The sequence below is a fragment of the Bos taurus genome, chromosome 19 (genome assembly GCF_002263795.3).
Source record: "Bos taurus isolate L1 Dominette 01449 registration number 42190680 breed Hereford chromosome 19, ARS-UCD2.0, whole genome shotgun sequence".
NCBI lineage: Eukaryota > Metazoa > Chordata > Mammalia > Artiodactyla > Bovidae > Bos > Bos taurus.
Window position 1 is genome coordinate 27,916,429 of NC_037346.1, and position 21,329 is coordinate 27,937,757.

A 21,329-nucleotide genomic window follows, 5' to 3' on the forward strand; every position below is an offset into this window, starting at 1 on the left:
ACTGTTGTACACCCAAAACTAATATGGTAAATCAGCTATACCTCAATTTTTCAGTTCAGTTCAGTTGCACAGTTGTGTCTGACTCTTTTCGACCCCATGGACTACTGCACGCTTGGCTTCCCTGTCCATCACCAACTTCTGGAGCTTGCTCAGACTCATGTCCATTGAGTTGGTGATGCCATCCAACCAACTCATCCTCTGTTGTCCCCTTCTCTTCCTGCCTTCAATCTTTCCTAGCATCAGGGTCTTTTCCAATGAATCAGTTCAAAACACCTCAATTTTTAAAAAGTTGAAAAAAAAATTCAGTCACTATTTGTGTTAGCCCATTTCCGCTGGTCTGTGTGTGTGTTTTTTCACCAGTACCACGCTGTGTTATCATAGACTTTTTTTTTCCCCCCTGAGTGTGAATGTCCTGAGACAAATGTGAGAGGAGTGGAGGAGGGGAAGCACAAAGATGGCTCCAGGTACGAGAGAAGGGGTGAAACCTCAGAGAGAGGAGGGTGGATGGTACAGAGGCCTGGAGGACACCCGGCTGTGCCTCTTCTGCTCCTCTGCCTGGGGTGGCCTACATATCAACCGGTTCATACCAGCTGCCAGGCCCCACACATGAAGTGCTCAGACTCCACCTGGTGGCAGGTAAAAATCCTCCATTCTCGCCTAGAAGAGAACCTGTAGGGATTCCCAGAGCAGGCCAATGGCTCATCACAGGCAGGCTACCTACCCCTACTAGCCTTCTAGACAGAAAAGAAGCCCCAGGTGTTTTGTACTCCATGAAGGATTCCACTGGAGTTCAAGGTCCTGGCCCTACCAGAGGCTAGTGGAACTCAACACTTCTTTCATCATGAGCTCCTCTCCACTGGAAGGGACTTTTTTTTTTTAAGCCACACTGCATGGTATGCAGAACATCTCCAACCAGGGATTGAACATGGGTCTCCTGCACTGAAAGTAGGAATCTTAACCACTGGACCACCAGGAAAGTCCCGGAAAGGACTTTTTTACATAAAGTGTGCTTCGGCCCTGCTTGTGTCACGTGCTCATGCCTGAACAAGTCTCGGTGGCTAGGGGAGAGGAAACGTGCTGACTGGCTGCTTCTGGTTCATACACTTCCCCAGAAGGTACCGTGTGAACCTAGAATGATGGAAGGGTGGGTCCCTAAAAGGAAACTTGGTGCTGGTGCCAGAAGAGGGGGGAATGGGTGGGGAACTGATTAAAACTCTTGCTGTCCACTCCCCTACCTGATCAGAAGCCTCAGTGCCTGTTCAGCCCTGTCTGGTTGCCTGCAGGGTGGCCTCTGTGTGTTCCTCCTGCCCCACACCCCTTTTTCCATATCAGCTAAGATTCCCTTTCATGGTTCTCCAGATAGGCCTACTTCCCTCTTCACTGTGCCTGTACTTCCGCCATCTCCCCAAATGGTCACCCATGCCTTGTAAGATCCCCTGCAGGGGGGCATGGCAACCCACTCCAGTATTCTTGCCTAGAGAATCCCCATGGACAGAGGAGCTAAGCGGGCTACAGTCCATAGGGTTGTGAAGAGTCAGACACAAGTGAAGCAATTTAGCATGCATATGCCTTGCCTCTTAGCCTGGCCAAACTCTACCTGATTTTTAAGGAATAGTCTAAGTGCCTCTCCTCCACGAACCCTTTCTTAACAGCCAGGTGAGTGACGTAAGGAGGACTGAAGGAGGGTCAAGGCCGTCTGATGTGGAGGTTTAATAAAGGGGTGAAAGAGAAAGATCTAAGGATTCCTCTAGCCTCCCAGAAAAGAATCTTTGGGCAAAATCAAGACCAATCACGTTGAAGTTTCATTTTTATTTTTTTTAATTTCCATTTATTTTTTGGCCTCGCTGCACGGCTTGCACAACCTCAGTTCCCCTATCGGGGATTGAACCCTGGCCACAGCAGTGAAAGCCTGGAATGCCAACCACTAGGCCACCTGGGGACATTCCTTAATCATTTTTAAATTGAAAGTATTTTTGTTTTTCACAAAGATGTTTACTGCAGCATTCATTGTAATGGCAAAAACTGGAAGCTGTCCAAATGCCCTGCACTCAAGAATAAATTGAAGCATTTAAGATTCTTTCAGCAGTAAGTGACAGAAACCCAGCTCAAACTAGCTTAAGCACAAAAGAGAATTCAGTGGTTCTGGAAGCTGGGCAGTGCAAGGGGCTTAAGTGATGTTGGCAGGCCCTCTCCATCTCTTGCCTCTGTCTGCTTCTCTCCTGTGTGAGTTTCATTTTCTTCCACTATTGGCCAGGAGAAGGGAGGCCAAGATGCAGATGGCTCCTGACTCTTTTTATTCCTGCTTTGTGACCTTGAAAGAAAGAAAGCTGTCCTTTCCCAGAGATCTAGGGCGGAAGGCTGTCCTGGCATGAGTGAGTAGCCCATTCCTGGGCCAGTCTCTGTGGTCAGAGGAATGGAATCCTGTAATTGATTGAATCTGACTCCAGTGGCCAGGAGGAGGCTGCTGGTGTTGGCTGTCCCACTGGAACCACATGGAGTGGGGTGGAGGAATGAAGATTTTCCCAGGAGACTTTACTGTTGTTACCAGGATGGCAAAATCTAGTTGGTACAACATTACATTCCAGGAAAAAATACGGTTACACAGACTGTGTAACATGGCAAATAGTGATGAAGCAATGCTAGAAGAAGGCAGAAAACAGTATTGAAACTATGCTGGCACCTTTGGAAGATGGAAAAATAGAAAACTTTTGCTTGTTGTGGAAGAATTTATCATCATAATAAAACCTTCGGTGCCTTTGCAAAAACATTTGTACGATACATAAAATGTGTTTGTGCAAAAATAATGTGGCACACATGACAAAGCATGATTTTTCAGAACTCAGTTTCTTTTTGGAATGAGATGAGGGCTTCCCTGGTGGCTCAGAAGGTAAAGAATCTGCCTGCAATGCAGGAAACCCAGGTTTGATTCCTGGGTCAGGAAGATCCCCTAGAGAAAGAAATGGCTACCCACTCCAGGATTCTTGTCTAGAGAATTCCGTGGACAGAGGAGCCTGGAAAGAGTCAGACATGACTAAGCGACTAACACTTTGACTTTTGGGGCATAAGTCATACTTTTCATCCTTCTGGCTGCTTTGAGCAGGGGACCCAATGGAATCTGTTTGTCACGAGTGCTACATCCTCATTGTAGCTCCAGGGAACTTGAGTTTCCCAAAACACGCTGGCTTGCCTTCAGGAGTACGGGAAGTCTCTCCCCAACAGGTGGGCAGGTGAAAAGCCTCCAGGTGGGTCTCTGAAAAGGATAGAGAGAGGACAAGGAAATAAGCTCAGGAAAGCCAGGAAGACCAGGTAAAAGTCCACAGGTAGGCCAGCCCACATAATTCCTCTTTTTCTGCTTACATCCTCACACAGACCTGGGGCAATTCAGGTAATACCAAGTGCCAACACGTTTGTAGCTAACAACCAGTGCTTTTGGGTTTTCTATTTTTCTTTTTGGCCTCTCTGTGTGGCTTCAGTTCAATTCAGTTCAGTCACTCAGTTGTGTCCGACTCTTTGTGACCCCAGGAATTGCAGCACACCAGGCCTCCCTGTCCATCACCAACTCCTGGAGCTTACCCAGACTCATGTCCTGGGTAATGTCGGTGATGCCATCCAGCCATCTCATCCTCTGTCGTCCCCTTCTCCTCCTGCCCCCAATCCCTCCCAGCATCAGAGTCTTTTCCAATGAGTCAACTCTTTGCATGAGGTAGCCAAAGTATTGGCAGTTTCAGCTTCAGCATCAGTCCTTCCAATGAACACCCAGGACTGATCTCCTTTAGGATGGAGTGGTTGGATCTCCTTGCAGTCCAAGGGACTCTCAAGAGTCTTCTCCAACACCACAGTTCAAAAGCATCAGTTCTTTGGCGCTCAGCTTTCTTTATAGTCCAACTCTCACATCCATACATGACCACTGGAAAAACCATAGCCTTGACTAGATGGACCTTTGTTGGCAAAGAAATGTCTGTGCTTTTCAATATGCTATCTAGGTTGGTCATAACTTTCCTTCCAAGGAGTAAGCGTCTTTTAATTTCAAGGCTGCAATCACCATCTGCTCTGATTTTGGAGCCCCCCAAAATAAAGTCTGACACTGTTTCCACTGTTTCCCCATCTATTTCCCATGAAATGATGGGACCAGATGCCATGATCTTCGTTTTTTGAATGTTGAGCTTTAAGCCAACTTTTTCACTCCCCTCTTTCACTTTCATCAAGAGGCTTTTTAGTTCCTTTTCACTTTCTGCCATAAGGGTGGTTTCATCTACATATCTGAGGTTATTGATATTTCTGCCAACAATCTTGATTCCAGTTTGTGCTTCTTCCAGCCCAGCGTTTCTCATGATATACTCTGCATATAAGTTAAATAAGCAGGGTGACAATATACAGCCTTGATGTACTCCTTTTCCTATTTGGAACCAGTTTGTCGTTCCATGTCCAGTTCTAACTGTTGCTTCCTGACCTGATATAGGTTTCACAAGAGGCAGGTCAGGTGGTCTGGTATTCCCATCTCTTGAAGAATCTTCCACAGTTTATTGTGATCCACATAGTCAAAGGCTTTGGCATAATCAATAAAGCATAAATAGATGTTTTTCTGGAACTCTCTTGCTTTTTCCATGATCCAGCGGATGTTGGCAATTTGATCTCTGGTTCCTCTGCCTTTCCTAAAACCAGCTTGAACATCTGGAAGTTCACGGTTCACGTATTGCTGAAGCCTGGCTTGGAGAATTTTGAGCATTACTTTACTAGCGTGTGAGATGAGTGCAATTGTGCAGTAGTTTGAGCATTCTTTGGCATTGCCTTTCTTTGGGATTGGAATGAAAACTGACCTTTTCCAGTCCTGTGGCCACTGCTGAGTTCTCCAAATTTGCTGCCATATTGAGTGCAGCACTTTCACAGCATCATCTTTCAGGATGTGAAATAGCTCAACTGGAATTCCATCACCTCTACTAGCTTTGTTCGTAGTGATGCTTTCTTTTTTTTTCATAGTGATGCTTTCTAAGGCCCACTTGACTTCACATTCCAGGATGTCTGGCTCTAGGTCAGTGATCACACCATTGTGATTATCTGGGTCGTGAAGATCTTTTTTGTACAGTTCTTCTGTGTATTCTTGCCACCTCTTCTTAATATCTTCTGCTTCTGTTAGGTCCATACCATTTCTGTCCTTTATTGAGCCCATCTTTGCATGAAATGTTCCCTTGGTGTCTCTAACTTTCTTGAAGAGATCTCTAGTCTTTCCCATTCTGTTGTTTTCCTCTATTTCTTTGCATTGATCGCTGAGCAAGGCTTTCTTATCTCTCCTTGCTATTCTTTGGAACTCCGCATTCAGACGCTTATATCTTTCCTTTTCTCCTTTGCTTTTCACTTCTCTTCTTTTCACAGCTATTTGTAAGGCCTCCTCAGACAGCCATTTTGCTTTCTTGCATTTCTTTTCCATGGGGATGGTCTTAATCCCTGTCTCCTGTACAATGTCATGAACCTCCATCCATAGTTCATCAGGCACTCTATCAGATCTAGGCCCTTAAATCTATTTCTCACTTCCACTGTATAATCAGAAGGGATTTGACTTAGGTCATACCTGAATGGTCTAGTGGTTTTCCCTACTTTCTTCAATTTAAGTCTGAATTTGGCAATAAAGAGTTCATGATCTGAGCCATAGTCAGTTCCTGGTCTTGTTTTTGCTGACTGTATAGAGCTTCTCCATCTTTGGCTGCAAAGAATATAATCAATCTGATTTTGGTGTTGACCATCTGGTGATATCCATGTGTAGAGTCTTCTCTTGTGTTGTTAGAAGAGGGTGTTTGCTATGAGCAGTGCGTTCTCTTGGCAACACTCTATTAGCCTTTACCCTGCTTCATTCCGTACTCCAAGGCCAAAGTTGCCTGTTACTGAAGGTGTTTCTTGACTTCCTACTTTTGCATTCCAGTCCCCTATAATGAAAAGGACATCTTTTGGGGGTGTTAGTTCTAAAAGGTCTTGTAGGTCTTCATAGAACCGTTCAACTTCAGCTTCTTCAGCGTTACTGGCTGGGGCATAGGCTTGGATTACAGTGATATTGAATGGTTCGCCTTGGAAATGAACAGAGATCATTTTGTCATTTTTGAGACTGCATCCAAGTACTGCATTTCGGACTCTTTTGTTGACCATTATGGCTACTCCATTTCTTCTAAGGGATTCCTGCCCACATGTGGCTTATGGGAACTTAATTCCCCAACCAGGGATTGAAACTGCATTCTCGACAGTGAAAGCACAGAGTCCTAGCCACTGGACCACTGTTAGGCACTGGACTGCCAGGGAATTCTCAGTTGTTATTATTTTTTGGCCGTGCCATACAGCTTGCAGTCTCTTAGTTCCCCAACCAGGGATTGAACCCAGGCCCCAGCACTGAAAGCACAGAGTGCTAACCAGTGGACTACCAAGGAATCCACACCTCCCCTGCCATTCAGTTATCTTTAAATGTTGAAGTTGCAAACCTAATAAAGACATTCCTATTTTAGTGAAAACAAAAAGCAGGATTTGTTTGGCTGCACATGTGCATTTAGCTTTCTCGATAGGGTCTCTGAGGCACTCTTGTAGAGGTTTCCTTTTCCTGGAACCCGGCAAGCATCTAGAGGTGAGGGCTGGGAGGTTGGATGTCTGGCCTTGGTGTGTGTGTGTGTGTGTGTGTGTGTGTGTTGGGAGGTTGGAAATCTGGTTCTGGGTATGTGTGTATGTGTTGGAAAGTTGGATCCCTGGTCCTGCGTTTGTGTATGTGTGTGTGTGGCAAAAGCAGGCACCTGGGTGTGGGCAAAGACCGCCAGAGTTCCTCACTGCCCTCCCTGCCTCTTCCTCCCACTCCCATCTTCCCATCTTCCCAGGGTGGGATGTGGCTCATTCCACCCTGTCAGCTGTTCTTATGACAGACACGGAGGCCTGGGAACTCTTCAATCACAAAGCAAATTACAGGTGAGAGGGGATCTCCTCCACCCCCGCCCACCCTCCCAGGGGTACTGACTCCCAGCCAATCAACAGCAAAACCTCCCAGTGGGACCTGGAGAGTCATGGGGCTGGGACCTTGAGAGACAGAGACTGAGAATGGGGAGCAGGCAGGGGGCCCAGCCAAGGGCATACCCACCTGGGGAATACCAAGACCTCCCCACTAAGTCCCACATCTGCATGTGCCACCTTCTTCCTCCTTTACACACACACACTCTCCCAACACAATGGCTGGGTGGGGCTGAGAACTGGCTTCCTTTGCAGAGATCTGAATCTGGGCCCACAGTTCCCGCCCCAGAAACACAGGAACAGACACACTCAGAGACCCGGCCTCACATTCCTTGCTCCAAGGGGCAGGCAGGACAGGCTGAAAATAGAAACTGCTTCCAAAGAGATAAAGGTAAATTCAGGGAGCGCTACTGCAGAGTTAGGGAGGGGGCGACTGGGGTAGGGATGGGGTTCCGTGGTGTGAAATGATGGGCTGGCTCACACCAAGGAGACAGGCTGGATACTGAAGGGATGGGCTGTCTCGTAAGGTGTGGGAGAGACGGTCAGACACGCTGTCAGGAGACATACCACACCACACCACAGCGACCCAGGGGTGTCTGGAGCCCATGCTCTACCTCCAGCCCAGCCTGGGCCGTGGTCACCCCATCCTGACCCCAGCCCTGTCCAGCCTGGGCCCCCACGAACCCCCTGTCCATGCAGCAATGTGGACCCAGGACAGAACATGCGCATACACAACAGTCCACTCTCCATGCCTGAGGTTCATCCTTTCCACAGACTCTGTTATCCTTGGAAACCTGGCATTCGGGGTCCCTCACATCTTCCAGAGCCCCAGTGTGCGCATGTGGAGTGTGCTGTGGTTGGGGGGGGGTGTCCGGTTGGGAGGAGGATCCGATTCCTGTTTCCTGCTCCTACTCACTCAGCCCCGGGAGGTGACCGAGAGTGGAGAGGACTTGAGGGTGAGTGCTTGGGCCGAGTACCTGGGTCCCTGAGAGAGGCCTGAGTGGGGGGTGGGGGAAGGAAGTAAGGGCTGATACCTGAGGGGGGCAGGGATCCCGGAGGGGGCAAGGCTGGGGAGGAGCTGGCCAGCTGGCGAGGCTACTGCCTGGGTCACCTAAGGAGCTTCCTGCCAGAACACAGAGGCCATTGAGCCGCGAGACTCACGGTCTACAGCCCCCAGCCCCCACCCCGCATCATTTCTCAGAAACCAATCTGGGGCTTAGAGGGACCTGACTCTCCTGCTGACTCCACAGGGAATGTGGGGGTGCAGGTCTTCCCGCTGTGACCCTTCAGCCTTCTCAGGCTTACAGGAGGAAGCGAGCCCATGCCCCAGCATCTTGCCCAAGTGGTCCTCACCTTCAGTCTGATCTGATCTCCTTCCTCACCACACTCTGGGCATCCTGGCAGGATCCAGGCTTCTACCCACTGGGGCCTCTCTCTGGGACCAGGTGGGGAGCAAGGAGGCAGACAGGGATGAGGATGGGGCAGGAGAGACCATGCCCGGGGCCTCCTGGTCTCCTGGGGTCAGAGGCTCCAGGAATCTTCATGGCAGGAAAAGGAGACTAAAAATAATCCGGAAAGGGAGAGTCCGGAGAGAGGAACTGGGAAATGGGGGGCGGAGGGCCCACTGGAGCAGGGAAGCTGTGATGTGGCCCAGGCACACACAGCACATATGCCCCACAGAGAAAGCACAGAACACACGCCCAACACCCCCATCTCACCCCACACACTGTGTACCCCACTCTCCCACTTTGTACCACATACGATAGACACACTTTTTTTTTTTTTCCAAATATTTATTTGGGCCAGATTGAGCTCTTAAGTTGCGGCACACAAACTCTTAGCTGAGGCATGCAGGATCTAATTTCCTGATCAGGTATCGAACAGGGGCCCCCTGTACGGGGAGTGTGGAGTGTTAGACACCGGATGGTCAGGGAAGTCCCAACAGATACGCTCCTGAAACACAGCATCCAACACCCAGTTCATATATTAATAGCAGCAGCAGCAGCGCACACATGCCATGTCCATGCTTAAACCACACACACAAAAGTTCACAACACACAGACACGGAACACAGTTCCTGAGATAGACACTTAGCTGCATGCCCTATTTCCCTTGCTGATCCAGTCCTCTCCCAACTTGGGTCTCTATCCAGGTGCCCACACTCTGGCCTCTGTCTCCTCTGGCCTGATTGTGACAGCAGAGGTCAAAAGATGGAGTGAGATGGAGGCTGGGGGGTGTGGGGGTGGGGTTTCAGAGTTCTCAGGAAATGGAATAAGGAGGATTGAGAGGTTATGAGAAAAGACAGTGGAAATGGGGAGGGAAGAGAGGAAGTGCCCCCACCTCTACTCCTGAGCCTAAAATCTCAGCTCATTTGCCTGCAGACATTCTGCTCAAAGGTCTTGGTCTACTCACGCAGGAGCGTGGGGGGTGCAAAGGGCACTAAGGGTCTCTCTTTCTGCCCCCTCTTCCTCAGGGGATGACTCCAGCAGTGTACCCCACTCCTTGGAAGAGCTCAGAGGAAGATGTCAGCCCAGTCTCTTCCGGAAGCAACACCCCCCACCCAGAAGCCCCCTCGGATCATCCGCCCCCGCCCCCCTTCTCGCGCCAGGGCTACCCAGTCCCCAGGGCCCCACCACAACGGCTCCTCTCCACAAGAATCTCCCCTCACCGCCAATGAGGCACCAAGCCCCATGTGCACCCCCATGTTCTGGGAGCCCCCAGCCCCATCTCTCAAGCCCCCCGCCCTTCTGCCCCCATCAGCTTCTAAAGCCAGCCTCGACTCCCAGACTTTTCCAGACTCTTTTCCAGACTCTTCCGACACCCCCAGCCCAGTGTCCCGGCGCTCCATCTCCCCAGAGACTACTCCCCGGTCTCCAGTACCCCCACCCAAACCCTCTGGGTCACCCCGCATGGCTCTGCCCCTGCTCCCCACGACCCAGGTCCCCGACCAGGATGGCTCTGCCTCGGCCCCAGGCACTGTGCGCAGACTGGCTGGCAAGTTCGAATGGGGGACTGAAGGCAGAGTCCAGGCTGCAGACACCCTGGAGCCAAGTCCCCCAGGGGGAGTGGATGTGAATGGGGAGAGAGAGACTCCCCAGGGCAACCTCACTGGGAGCGGGTCCCAGGAGAACGGCACTCCAGGTAAGCTGGGCTGGGCTCAATCCAGCTCCTCTTTTTCATTCTCAGGGCTTTACGATTTTTTTTGGAGGGGTGGAGTTACACCCTGGGGGTGTAACCAGGGATCGAACCCATGCCTCCAGCATTGGAAGTGCAGAGTCCTAACACTAAACTGCCAGGCAAGTTCCTTAGATTGGGTACTTTAAGAGGCTACTTTTTAAAAAATGGATTCCATACTTTGAAAATCTGGTTTTAATACTTCTGGAGCTTTGAAGAGAGCCTGAAGGTGAGAGATGCCTAGCACTGACCTCTAGTTCCTGCTGCTGCACAGGTTAAGGGGAGGGAGGAGGCCTGGGGAGGGGGGCTGTCCTAAGGAGGCCCCTGTCTCCCACAGGTGCTGGGCTGGCCTGCCCTCCCTGCTGCCCCTGTGTCTGCCACGTGGGCCGGCCTGGCCTGGAGCTCCGATGGGTGCCAGTGGGGGGCTATGAGGATGGCCCCAGGGTCCCTTGCCGGGCCTCCCCACTGCGGGCCTCCCGCTCCCGCCCCAGCCCTTCAAGCCTCAGCCACCCCCCAGTCGTCCTCACATCCTACCGCTCCACTGCTGAGCGCAAACTCCTGCCACCCCTCAAACCCCCTAAACCAACTCGGATCAGACAGGACATCACCATCTCTGGGGAGCCCCCACAGCCTGATCTCGATCCGCCCTCTGAAGATGGAATCCAAAGAGGTACAGGGCCCGAGGGATGGGCCTCAGGGCTGGGAAGAGACTGGGTGGAGATGTAGCGTTCTAAACACCAACTCACTACAACCCCCGACAAGCCCTGGGCTTCTTGTTCCTCCACCAGCTGCTGCTCCGGAGCTGACAGTTGTAGTTTCTATAGTAACAGTCTTTGCTGGGCTGGGGTCAGGAGTCCTGGGCTGGTGATTCTTCACTCTGGGTTCTCTCTTAGGGGACAGTCCTGATGGTGCTCCTCAGAATGATTCTCCAGCCACCACGGAGGGCAGGTACTGAACACCTAGATACTCCTTCCTGAAAACAGACTAAACTTTGTGTGTGTGTGTGTGTGTGTGCGCTAAGTCACTTCAGTCGGGTCTGACTATTGCGACCCAGAAGCCTGCCAGGCTCCTCTGTCCATGGGAGTCTCCAGGCAAGAATACTGGAGTGGGTTGCCACGCTTTCCTCCAGGGGATCTTCCCAACTCAGGGATGGAACCCGAGTCTCTTTAAGTCTCCTGCACTGGCATGCAGTTCTTTACCACTAGTGCCACCTGGGAAGCCCAGACTAAACTTTGGGTCCACCTAAATCCCACCCCAAGCATCGAGTGAAGAAGAGCTGGGCCTCTAGGGACAAGCAGCCCCAGTTTCTAACCCCAGCTTTGTCCCTTATCAGCTATGTGACCTCAAACATTCACTTAACCTTTCTGGGTCTCAGCCTCCTCACCTGTGAAATTGGGGTAAACATACCAAATACTTAATAAGTGGCTGGGGTCTGATACTGGTGAAGAGTCAGGCCCATACTAAGTCATTTTAGTTGCCCCACTTTGAGCCTCTATTGAAATTATTGTCCACAAATCCATGTGGCAACCAGGAACATTTCTCCTGTGTTACCTGGGCCCATCAGTTCTTTCACCACCATCATCAGAGTTAATCTGAGACCATCAATTTATTCAGCATTTACTGGAGTTTAGTCTCCTGGGTTTTCACTTTGGGTGAATGGGTGTGCGGTGGTGCTGATGACCAGAACAGAGTGGGGGGAGGTGTAACAGCTGAGCTAAGTTGCACTGAGGCACATACAGGACATTCCAGACAGTGGTCCTTCCATGAAAGCCCTGGAGATGGAGGCTACCAGTGTACAGTGTCCAGAGGTTGAGATAACAGGAATGGACGGGGCCCGCTTAGGGCCTCACATACCACAGGCACATAAAACAAGCTGGGGTTTGGCTAGGGTCCCTACATACGACCTGGACGTCGGTTGTGTACCCCTGCACAGTATCATGTGAATAGCTGTGTTTTGAGGAACTCCATCCCTTTCTCTTTCCACAGGGAGGAAGAGGAGCTGGAGGAGCTGAAGGAGCAGAACTGGGAGCTGCCCCTGCAGGATGGTGAGGGCTGCTGGACCCCGGGGTGCCTGCTGAGACCCAGCTAGCAGCGCGGACCGGCTAGGTGGGGCACGGGACTTCCCTGATGTGCCTGTCTGCTCTCCAGAACCGCTTTACCAGACCTACCGCGCAGCCGTGCTGTCAGAGGAGCTGTGGGGGGTCGGTGAGGATGGGGGTCCGGCTTCAGCAAACGCTGGGGAAGCTCCCACCTTCGCCCGTCCCCCGGGCCCTCGAAACACGCTGTGGCAGGAGCTTCCGGCTGTGCGAGCCAGCGGCCTCCTGGACACCCTGAGTGCCCAGGAGCGGCGGATGCAGGAGGTGGGCGTCCCTGGGCTCGGTGCGGGGCGCGGAGGGGAGGAGCCTGGGCCCCAGGCCTGGGCTGGGAGCTGGGCTTTCCATTCGCACCCTGCGCATCCTCCTTAGAGCCTGTTCGAGGTGGTGACATCGGAGGCTTCGTACCTGCGCTCCCTGCGGCTGCTGACCGACACCTTCGTGCTGAGCCAGGCGCTCCGGGACACACTCACCCCCCGGGATCACCACACCCTCTTCTCCAACGTGCAGCGAGTCCAGGGAGTCAGTGAGCGGTCAGTGGGGTCCCCACCTTTCTGCTGGGCAAGCCTGGGGTAGGGGGAAAGCACGGCTTCTCAGCTCTGTCTCGGGGGCCTTCCCTCCAGAAGTCGGGGGGTGGGGCGGTGGGCACCCCAGGCTCTCTGCCCCGCCTCCAGTGCGTGTTCCCCACTCCCGCAGTTTTCTGGGGAAGTTACTGTCCCGGGTGCGCGCTTCCCCCCACATCCGTGACCTGTGCGACGTGGTGCACGCGCATGCCGTGGGACCTTTCTCCGTGTACGTGGACTATGTGCGGAACCAGCAGTATCAGGAGGAGACCTACAGCCGCCTGATGTGAGTGTAGTAGTGGAAGGGTCACCCGTGCGGGAGGAAGCCGGGGTACAGGGGCAGGGTCCAGGCCGGGGCAGGTCGCGGGTGATTAGGGTTTCCAACCAGACGCCAGCCTGCTCCTGCCTCCGTAGGGACACGAACGTTCGCTTCTCCGCGGAGCTGCGGCGGCTGCAGAGCCTTCCCAAGTGCCAGCGCCTCCCGCTGCCCTCCTTCCTGCTCCTGCCCTTTCAGCGCATCACGCGGCTCCGCATGCTGCTGCAGGTACCGCGTCCTGGCCTGGGCCCTTTTCGGCCCCACCAGCCCTGATGGGGCCTCCTGCCCCGCCATCACCATTTCCCGCCCCACCAGGAACACAGCAAACCCCTAAGTTAGGACTCAAAATCGGGGGCCCTCCATCTAGGACACTCCCTACCCCCAAGCCCTATCTGGAGTTACCCAAACGTTTCAGGAAGTGGTCTGGTGCAGGAGAAGAGCCTCTGGCTAGAGACCTGAGTTCTGGTCTTAGCTCTGCTGCTAACTGGCTGAGCCACTCTGGGCATGCCCCCTTTTCTCTCTCCAGGTCTCAGGGTGAATGTGGTGAGTGGTTTTTGAGGTCTTCTCAGGCCATATCTTTGACTGTGTGCCTTCCCAGTGGAGATGATATCATCTCCAAGGAGGCAGAAACTCCTCCTTTGAGGGGTAAAAACATGTTAAATATTCCACTGGTTGTGGTACTCCGAAAGGCCAGAGTACCTAAATAGATATACAGTGTATCAATGGTATTAAAATTTCATGGTGGGGGGTGGGGCAATGTCTAAATAGGCTCCTTAGAGGGGTGATACTGAAAAAAGTGGTGAGAAACACTCTTCTACTGTAGAGAAGAAAATTCTCCCTGAACCAATGTGGGGATCTCAGGGTGAAGAGCCCTCAGTTATGTTTCCAGTGTCTTAATGTCTTATTCAGCTTTATATAGGAGCTGCCCTGCTGGCTCAGTGGTAAGCAATCCCCTTGCCAATGCAGGAGACATGGGTTTAATCCCTGGGTCAGGAAGATCCCCTGGAGGAGGAAATGGCAACCTACTCCAGTATTCTTGCTGGGATAATCCCATGGACAGAGGAGCCTGGTGGGCCACAGTCCATGGGTTGCAAAGAGTTGGACGTGACTGAGCTCACACGCACCGCCTTATATATCCCCAGTGTAGACAACAACAGCATAATTATGATCAGGAGGATGGCTCTAATCATAATAGCTAAGCAACTCTTGAGTGTCTTTTCTAGATGTTCTAAGTGCTACACACCTGTTTAACCTTACTAATGACTGTGTGAGGCTAGGAACTGTTGTCGATCCCACTTTATAGATAAGGAAACTGAGGCTCAAAGAGGTTAAATAACTTGCCACAGGTCATACAGATAATATTCAATAATTGATGGATACAAACTTCAAATCCAGGTACTCTTAATTCCATGCTATGTTGCTTCTACTAATTATTTTTTTGTCGCTTAGTCATGTCCAACTCTGGGACACAGGCCCGAATACTGGAGTGGGAAGCCTTTCCCTTCTTCAGGGGATCTTCCCAACCCAGGGATTGAACCCAGGTTTCCCATATTTCAGGCAGTTCTTTACCAACTGAGCTATCAGGAAGCCCTCTAATATAATAATAGTTGTGGTTAATAATTATTAAAATAATAGCAACCTTCTTTTCAGCATTTACTATGTCCCAAAGACTATGCTAAGTACTTTATATAGATTTCCTTATTGAATTCTCACAATGCTATTGATTTGGTCAGTAGAAATTATCCCCATTTTACAGATGGGGAAACTAAGAGAGGAGAGGTAATGTGAGTTGCTCAGGGTTATGCAGACAATGAATGGCGAGGCTAGTGCCCCAGCCCTGTGAACCCCAAAATGCCAAGCCAAGTGGGGTCCTCTGAGTTGCAACCCCTCTGAATCCCAGGGCTGCAGAGCAGGGGTCCAATTACCCTTCCTCTTTGTTCCCGACAGAGGATGAGATGGTTGGATGGCATCACCGACTCAATGGACATGGGTTTGGGTGGACTCCAGGAGTTGGTGATGGACAGGGAGGCCCGGCGTGCTGTGGTTCATGGGGTCGCAAAGAGTCGGACACAACTGAACTGAGCAACTGAACTGAACTGAACTTTGTCCCCAGAATATCCTGCGTCAGACAGAGGAGGGGTCCAGCCGCCAGGAGAATGCCCAGAAGGCCCTAGGTGCTGTCAGTAAGGTGGGAGGGGGATGCTGGGGCTAGGGGAGGTGAGGAGGTGGGAGGGAGGGATGGGTGGAGGGGGTGAGATGGGTGTAGGCGGTGGGAAGGGTGGGTGATTCAGCTTCCCTTACCCAGATCATTGAGCGGTGCAGTGCCGAGGTCGGACGCATGAAACAGACAGAGGAGCTGATCCGGCTCACGCAGAGGCTGCGCTTCCACAAAGTCAAGGTTAGCCCCCCGCCCAGGCTCCGGGATTCCCTTTCCCCATGGTGCTGTGAGGTCAGAATCTCCTCCCTGCTTCTTCACAGGCCCTGCCCCTGGTCTCCTGGTCCAGGCGCCTGGAGTTGCAGGGGGAACTGACAGAGTTGGGGTGCAGGAGGGGAGGCGTGCTCTTTGCCTCGCGCCCCCGCTTCACCCCCCTCTGCCTGCTGCTCTTCAGTGACCTGCTGCTCATCACTCAGCCCAAGAGGTGGGTCCCAGGGAGGGAGGGAGCCCAGGCAGGGGTGGGGAGGAGGAGTCCAGCTAGACCTCTGCTCTCCCTCTGAACCTCCTCTTCCCTGGGCAGTGGACAGCGGCTACAGGTTCTGGATTATGCCCATCGCTCCCTGGTCCAGGCCCAGCAGGTCCCAGACCCATCTGGCCCCCCTACGTTCCGCCTCTCTCTTCTCAGCAACCACCAGGGCCGCCCCACACACCGGCTACTCCAAGCTTCATCCCTGTGAGTTGTGTCTCCTTCAGAAAACACTCTGGGCAGGGTGTGTGTGTGTGAGTGTGTGTGTGTGTGTGTGTGTGTGTGTGTGTGTTTCCCTGGTGGTCCAGTGGTTGAAACTCCATGCTTCCACTGCAGGGGGCACAGGTTCAATCTCTGGTCAGGGAACTAAGATCCAGCAGGTGCCACCGAAAAAGAAAACACCCTGGGGGACCCACTCCTGACCCTTACCTGACCTCTCAGAGTCCACCACCCTCCCCACAAAGTCTCTCCTCCGAAGCCCCTGGCTAACCCCCAGGAGGATCTCCTGGGCCAAAGGTGACCCCTTCCCTATGTTCTCACCAGATCAGACATGCAGCGCTGGCTGGGCGCCTTCCCTACCCCAGGCCCCCTTCCCTGCTCTGCAGACACCGTCTATGAGGACTGTGGTGAGTGTCCCCAAGAGGGGAGGAGGGAAGGAGAAGGGAGTCTTCAAGGAATATGGGGGAGAAGCTAAAAAGAGCCTGGATCCCACTGTGATGTCACCCACCCCAACCAGACTGTTCCCAGGAACTCTGTTCGGAGCCTTCCACACCCACCAAGACAGAGGGACGAAATGTGGAGTCCAGGGCTCCCCCCAAGCACCTTCACAAGAACCCTGAAGGTGAGAGATTCTTTTATTCATTCATTCAATAAATATTTATTCAGCATTTATGAGATACCACTCACTGTTCTCAGCACTGTGTACCAGACACGCAGATATCCTTGCCCTGCTATACTATACATTCAAGTAGAGGTAAAACTATAAAGAACAAACAAGATAAATAAGGGGAAAAGTGCTGTGGAAAATCAAAGGTGAAGCAGAGTCAAGGAGGTTAAGAGTCTCCAGGTTGGGTAGGGTTACACGTTTAAACAGGGAGGTCAAGGGACTTCCCTGGTAGATTGGTCATTAAGATGCTGCACTCCCAATGCAGGGGGCCTGGGTTCAATCCCTAGTCAGGGAAATAGATCCCATATGCTGGAACTAAGAGTTCTCATGGTGCAACTAAACCCCTCTGTAGCCAAATAAATAAACAAACAGTAAGTAGAGAGGGTGAGGCGGATCTCACAGGCACCCTGTGGACAGTGGCTTGGTGAAAGAATTTAGGCACATGGTGTCTGGTGTAGGAGTGTCCCAAAGGGATGCAGGAGTCAGGCCAGTGTGTTTGACGAGCGGTAAGAAAGCCGGTGTGACAAGAGGGAGTGAGGAAAGGAGAGAGAAGCAGATGAGGTCATAGGGGTAACTGGAATCAGGTCACGAGGGTCCTCATAGGTTCCTGTAAAAACTCTGGCTGTCACTCTGAGTGAGATGAGCAGTCAACGCAGGGCTTTATGGGAGGGACCCCACCTCTCTCTGATGCTGCTGTCACATCCACCTGTAATGGCCTCCAATGCTCCAAGGCTTTTCCACTAATTCCCACGCCTGCCACGGCCCTCAGGCATTAGACCCCACTGGGCCTCCCTTCCCGTCCCCCTGCCCCCCGACCTGCCCTCTGCCCTGGACCCACTTAGGCCCTTGTGTCTTCTTTTTTAGGCTGGCTGAAAGGGCTTCCTGGAGCCTTCCCTGCCCAGTTGGTGTGTGAAGTCACAGGGGAACATGAAAGGAGGAAGCACCTTCGTCAGCACCAGAGACTCCTGGAGGCTGTTGGGCCGTCTTCAGGCCCCCCCGATGCCCCCCCACCCTAATGCATGATGGTGTGTGGAGGGGAGCAGCGCAAGTCAGGACAGCTGGCAGCCTGACACAGAGAGAACAAAGCCCATCCATGCACTGGATTCGCTGTCAGTGGAAACGCTACCTCAGTGGCAACCAATAGGGACTGAGCTTCAAGACTGGGCAGCCAATGAAAACAGGGCCGTCTGAGCCCACGCAGGAGGGAGAATGAAGATGGCTTGAGTGGGTTGCCAGTGGAGGCAGAGGCTTAGTGCAGAGCGGACAGTAGGTGGTGAGCCTCTGGCCAGTGAGTATCCCTGCTATGCTCACAGCCAAAGAAGAGGATTCTAGGTCAAGGCAGTTAAAAGAGGGCTGCATTTGAGATAAAGTCCTAGGATCAAATAGCCAATAGCAGGGATATGTCCAGATGGTGATCTGGGCCCAAGAGACCAATAGGAACCCTGCTTGGTGCTATAGCAATCACTGTCTTGTCTTTCGAGTCTGGGAAGTATTAGATTCCATTCCTGAGGTGCCTCCTGTATCCTCTTAAGCCACTTCCTTTCTTCTAGAAGAATCCAGAGTATGTCTCAGAGAATCTGTGTGTGTGCATATGTCTGTATATGTATTAAGGAGGGTGATTTTTTGGAACATGGTGTGTATGGTTTTGCCTCCTTGCCAGATAACTGAGTGCTCTATTTCTTCCCTCACCCCTCATTTTTCCCATTAGTCTCCTCAAAAAGACACTAGGTCTGAGCTCCAGAGGCAAATGTGCTGGGTATGGCTTGGTAGCCAGAGGCCAGAGCTGGGGATGAGAGAGTCCTGGGTTCTGGGTCTCTTGGAGGCCAGAGACACCAAGCAGCCTTGCAGAGGAGTCTGAAGGACTGAAGATGGCCAGTAGCTGGGGTCTGAGGCCTCCTGAAGTTTGTAGGCCCTTCTCCTTGCCCAAAGTTTGGCCCCCATAATCCCTACTTGCAGATCATCCAGCCTGAACCATAACCAGCCATCCAGCCTCAGCCTCAGGCTTCAGACTGACTCTGGGCCCCAGGTTTGGGTGAGCTTCAGCTGTGGCTCTTGAGCCAACTGAGCCTCTAGGGCTTTCTTGCCTTCATCATGATCCTTTCACAGAAAGACTGGCCCAAGCAGTGGGAGAGAACAGAGAGCCAGTGTTGCTGCCTAACCCCACCCAGAGCATCTGCTTACAGATGAGAAACTGGCACGATGCCAGAGGAGGAAGTGAGGGACAGACAGAGCAGAGCAGACAATTGCGGGCAAATGGCATCACTCCTTCCCTTCAGCTCACGCATGGCAACTTGCCTGGGACATAAACTGCCATGCCCTTCACAAGAGAGTGCAAGAACTCTGAGGGATCCAGAGGGAGAAAGGTACTGGCATTTGGCTTGTCCATGACTTTGGAGATTGACCCAGCACAGTGCCTGGCATATGAGATGCCATGCCATGCTTAGTCACTTAGTCGTGTCCAACTTTTTGCAACTCACTGTAGCCTGCCAGGCTCCTCTGTCCATGGGATTTTCCAGGCAAGAATACTGGAGTGGGTTGTCATTTTCTTCTCCAGGGGATCTTCCCAACCCAGGGATCAAACCTGTGTCTCCTATGTCTCCTGCATTGCAGATGGATTCTTTACCCACTGAGTCATCACTGTCAAGAAATATTGGTGGAGCTGTGTTGAGGCTTTCTGGGGGACCAAGTTTTTAAAGCAGGAGTGGTTTCTAAATGTGACTCTATTAGGGGGAGCAGAGCTGGTTGAAAAGGTATTTTTTGAGAGCAGGGGTCAGCTCTGCTGGGAACTGGGGCTTGGAGAGCAGGTGCAAGGCCTGAATGTGCTGATGCTCATAGCTTCCGAGGGATCTTGGACAGTATGGTGGTGGGAGAGTTTCAGGTGCTGGAGCAGGGAGCTGCAGGTTGGGAAAAGGACAGGTAGAGCCAGATATAGCTGGGACTTGGGCAAGTGAAGAACACAAAAGGCAATCAGTCAGCAATAAATGTCCTTTACTGAGCAGCCACACATCTCTGTGTTTAATTCATTTCTACATCTGTTCATTGAGTGCCTTCTATGAGCTAGGCACTCTTCTAGGATCTGAGGATACAGAGATGAAAAAGACAAGGACCTTGCCCTTAAGGAGCTTACATTCTGGGGAAGTTGCTAAGTAAACAATTTAATAACTAAGATAAGATCAGATAGAAGTGATTACTTTGAAGAAAATGCAAAAAAGGCTATGATACAGAGTAGTGTGTGTGTGTGTGTGTGTGTGTGTGTGTGTGCATGTGTGTGTGTATGTGTGTGGCTTTGGGGAAGAGCCTGGAGGAGATGATGTTAAACTGAGACCCAAATAACAAGAAGGAAGCATCTGGGAAGATCTGAGCAAAGAACACTCTAGGGGTGGCAACAAAGGGACTGAAGTCCAGGAAGAGAAGGCAGTGGTCATGGGGAGGGAACTGACCTACATGCTAACAAGTTTCCTGGGGGCTGGGGTGGGGTGTCACTCCACAGAAACTCCCCTCGTCCTCTGATACTCAGAGACACACAGACACATCCAGAGGCACGAAAAGCTGCACATGTATCCCACATATGTGTTCCCTCCCAAATCCTCAGTCCCTTCCCAAATCCTGCCATTTAAGGAAACCTCCAGGCTCCAAGCCAGAGATTCTGATATTGGGACAATGGAAAGACGGAAATCAGTTAAGAGTTTTTTGGGGAATTGCATTATGGCTAAGACTCGGAGCTCCCAATGCAAGGGGCTTTGGGTTTGATCTCTGTTCAGGGAACTAGATCTTACATGCTACAACTAGAGATCCCAGCGTGCTGTGTGCTCAGTCACTCAGTCCTGTCCGACTCTTTGTGGCCCTTTGGACTTCAGTCTACTAGGCTTCTCTGTCCATGGGATTTTTAAAACAAGAATACTGGAGTGGGTTACTATTTCCTCCTCCAAATGCCATAACTGAGACCTGGCACAGCCAAATAAATAAATTGGGGGACGTGAAAGAATGAAAATATAACCACATGTTCCAAAGAGACTGAAAAGACAGGAGGGGAGGGGACTGTCCTGTTCCTGTTATCTCAGGGGTCCCTTTCCATTTTGGGGTGACCTGAGTGTGTGTATGTGTATGCACAGTCCTGGAGAGGTCTGCATTTTGCATGTCTGTTGGAGAAGACCAAGAGGCAGAAAGCACAGTGGTATAGCAAAGAAGCAGATGTGAGAGAATGAGGACTTCATGGGAGAAGGAATGGGGCCCAGGCAACAAAGACAGAGGAGATGGAATAGTGTAGTGGGTAGAGGTGGTCCAGGTGGTAGTGAGTGACTTGGGTCTCATACATTCTCTCCCTCCCTCTCCTGAGCACCTTCTGCCAGGTGTCCACCTCTCTGCCTTAGCTATCTACAGCCTTCTCCTGGTGTCCATCACCTTCTCTGTTCTGTGTTGTCCCCTGCCCCAACTTTTTGCCCTTCTGGATTGCCTTCTGCAGTTTCCTGTAGGAAGGCCCATGGGAGGAGAAGTCTCTCTCAGTGCTGCCTTGACTGACATTCCAGGCATGGCTACAAACACCCAGGTGGTAGAGAGGCTTACTGCCTGGCTAGGGGCATCCTCGGAGAAGGCAATAGCACCCCACTCCAGTATTCTTGCCTGGAGACTCCCATGGACAGAGGA

The 21,329-nt window shown here is 51.8% G+C and overlaps 1 protein-coding gene and 1 long non-coding RNA gene across 4 annotated transcripts; one reads left to right on the top strand and one right to left on the bottom strand.

Annotated features, from left to right (window-relative positions):
• Window positions 1-1,794: 1,794 nt before the first annotated feature.
• On the bottom strand, window positions 1,795-8,509 carry LOC132343040 (uncharacterized). The gene is made up of 2 exons (XR_009491698.1): window positions 8,326-8,509; window positions 1,795-3,250 (listed from the first exon to the last, which is right to left on the bottom strand). It is a non-coding gene; the product is annotated as an uncharacterized lncRNA (long non-coding RNA).
• Window positions 7,246-19,691, top strand: ARHGEF15 (Rho guanine nucleotide exchange factor 15). Of its 3 annotated transcripts, XM_024979972.2 has the most exons (17): window positions 7,246-7,363; window positions 7,893-7,928; window positions 9,446-10,113; window positions 10,484-10,816; window positions 11,040-11,094; window positions 12,133-12,191; window positions 12,295-12,506; window positions 12,612-12,772; window positions 12,936-13,088; window positions 13,217-13,346; window positions 15,232-15,306; window positions 15,424-15,516; window positions 15,597-15,757; window positions 15,854-16,006; window positions 16,343-16,425; window positions 16,536-16,640; window positions 17,550-19,691. In XM_024979972.2, the coding sequence occupies exons 3-17, from the start codon at window positions 9,495-9,497 to the stop codon at window positions 17,699-17,701; spliced, it is 2,544 nt and encodes an 847-aa protein (XP_024835740.1). In that variant the 5' UTR covers window positions 7,246-7,363; window positions 7,893-7,928; window positions 9,446-9,494; the 3' UTR covers window positions 17,702-19,691. The 3 variants fall into 3 exon arrangements, with proteins under 3 accessions (XP_024835740.1, XP_010814317.1, NP_001192641.1); XM_010816015.4 differs by lacking the exon at window positions 7,893-7,928; NM_001205712.1 differs by lacking the exons at window positions 7,246-7,363; window positions 7,893-7,928 and having other exon boundaries at window positions 9,495-10,113; window positions 17,550-18,162.
• The last annotated feature ends 1,638 nt before the right edge of the window (window positions 19,692-21,329 follow it).